Source organism: Ovis aries, chromosome 11 (genome assembly GCF_016772045.2).
Source record: "Ovis aries strain OAR_USU_Benz2616 breed Rambouillet chromosome 11, ARS-UI_Ramb_v3.0, whole genome shotgun sequence".
NCBI lineage: Eukaryota > Metazoa > Chordata > Mammalia > Artiodactyla > Bovidae > Ovis > Ovis aries.
Window position 1 is genome coordinate 41,183,582 of NC_056064.1, and position 2,488 is coordinate 41,186,069.

Here is a 2,488-nt window from a genome sequence, read left to right on the forward strand (position 1 = left end):
GGCTTCATTCATCACAGAATGCATCAGCATCCAGCAAGTCTCAACCTAAGCACAGTCAAGGAACAAAGAAAAGGTGACTGTTCCGACCCTGGCCAAGGCAGGAAGAACTATCCCATGACCTGATGATGTCACATGACCAGAGATGCTGCTGCGATGATTCCTTATTCTTCTTCACTTCTGGAAATGGTTCTTAAGTGCTACTCCTAATTAAAAAGAAGATCAAACACTAATTTAAATAGGCCTCAAAACACTAAAGAGATCATTTCCTCGTGGATAATTTCCCACTGACTACAAAAACGACATACACAAGGAAAGTCTTGCTTATTGGTCCCAACACTGGGGGTCCAGTGTATAAAAGGCCTCAGAACAGAAGTAGTCATCAGAATCTGAGAAACTCACTTCTGAACAGGAGTCCACACTCCACCACTGACAACATGACTCACTCCTGCTGCTCCCCGTGCTGCCAGCCCACCTGCTGTGAGTCCAGCTGCTGTCGGCCTTGCTGCCCCCCAACTTGCTATCAGACTAGTGAACACACCTGCTGTAGGACCACCTGCTCCAAACCTACCTGTGTGACCACCTGCTGTCAGCCCGCCTGTGGTGGGTCCAGCTGCTGCCAGCCTTGCTGTCGCCCTATCAGCTGTCAGACCACGTGCTGCAGGACCACCTGCCTCAAGCCTACTTGTGTGACCACCTGCTGCCAGCCCACCTGCTGTGAGCCCAGCTGCTGTCGGCCTTGCTGCCCCCCAACTTGCTATCAGACTAGTGAACACACCTGCTGTAGGACCACCTGCTCCAAACCTACCTGTGTGACCACCTGCTGTCAGCCCGCCTGCGGTGGGTCCAGCTGCTGCCAGCCTTGCTGTCGCCCTATCAGCTGTCAGACCACGTGCTGCAGGACCACCTGCCTCAAGCCTGTTTGTGGGACCACCTGCTGCCAGCCCGCCTGCTGTGAGTCCAGCTGCTCTCAGCCCTCCTGCCCCCAAACTTGCTGTCAAATCACTGAAACCACCTGCTGCAAACCTACTTGTGTGACCAGCTGCTGTCAGCCCACCTGCTGTGGATCCAGCAGCTGTGGACAACCCTGCGGTGGTTCTAACTGCTGTCAGCCAGCTTCCTGTGCACCCGTGTACTGCCATAGAACCTGCTACCACCCCACATGCTGCTGCCTGCCTGGCTGCCAAGCTCAGAGCTGTGGATCCAGCTGCTGCCAGCCTTGCAGCCGCCCTGTCTGCTGTCAGACCACCTGCTGTCGGACCACCCGCTGCCGCCCGAGCTGTGTGTCCAGCTGCTGCCAGCCTTCCTGCTGCTGATCACCTTGCCAAGCATCCACTGTCCCTATACAGCACCTTCTATTAATTGACTTGCTACCTGGGGACAAAACAAAATCACTGCCTAAACTTTGCTGACAACTGACATGCTCGACCAGAATTTCAGTTACTCATCTCCTTGCTTAAGAGCTTGTGAAGTAGCTTGACGGAGTGCAGGGGGCTTCCTCCAATTGTCTTCCTCTGGTGTAGGAGGACCATGTGCCACCTTCCTGCATCTGTGATAAGGAAGTATGTCTTGGTTTTGACTCTGAAAATAGGATTGACCATCTAGTTGTTCTGAGTAACTTAAGAAAACCAGATCTCAGAATGTTCCTATAGGTTTCTATAGCCGATCATAAACTTTATAATCATATTTTCTCTTTTGCTACCCTCATAGTTCTTGTATCATGCTTTCCCCTTTTACAATCACTTTGGGTTTTACCTGTATGTTTCTCAATAAATGGTGTACCACAATTCTTCTGTGTGTGTTTGATTTATTGCACCACATTCCTCATATAGAGATTTATATATTATATGTCTTATCCAATATGAGCATCCTATTAGCCCCCTTCCTAATTATTATCTCATTATTAAAAACCCATTTCATTGTGTAGCGTGATTTACCTAATAATAAACAGACTCATCCAGGATGAAGTCTTCTGTTTCTGCTCAAGGGCACTTGCATTTACATCCCAAGGAAGGATGAATAGATGTCTGAACCTCATGACTATGTCCTTGGCGAGCTAGAGTTGCTGTTGTTGTTCATGTGGTTTTCTATTGCTGGGCCTGGACACACCATGAGATACTCCAAGGAAATTATGTTCAGACTATTTCTCCCTGCCCTCTATCTTTTCACGGTAATGACCCCTCAGCAAATAGTAACTCTTCTCTCTGCCCACTGGTCTATCTAGATGAGGAGTCCAAAATAACCAGATGACAGTTTAAACAGAATTTATTGCCTAAAATATGTGACTTTCATAGTATAAAACCTTCTCTCCAGGAGAGTGTAGATCCATGGGGAGGGGAAGAACAGATTCCCATATATGTTACCCTGAGTTAAAGTGAGAGGGTTCACTGCTACTTCACTTTCTCAAACCACGTATACTACCTTTGTGGATATACATGGTACTACTGTGACGAAGGCTGAGCACTGAAGAATTGATGGTTTGGAACTGTGG

At 48.4% G+C, this 2,488-nt stretch overlaps 1 protein-coding gene across 1 annotated transcript; it reads left to right on the forward strand.

Moving 5' to 3' along the window:
- Positions 1-381: 381 nt before the first annotated feature.
- On the forward strand, positions 382-1,669 carry LOC114116843 (keratin-associated protein 9-2-like). Its single transcript, XM_027974530.3, has one exon. It carries the CDS (start codon positions 435-437, stop codon positions 1,311-1,313), a length of 879 nt encoding a protein of 292 aa, XP_027830331.2. The 5' UTR covers positions 382-434; the 3' UTR covers positions 1,314-1,669.
- Positions 1,670-2,488: the final 819 nt, after the last annotated feature.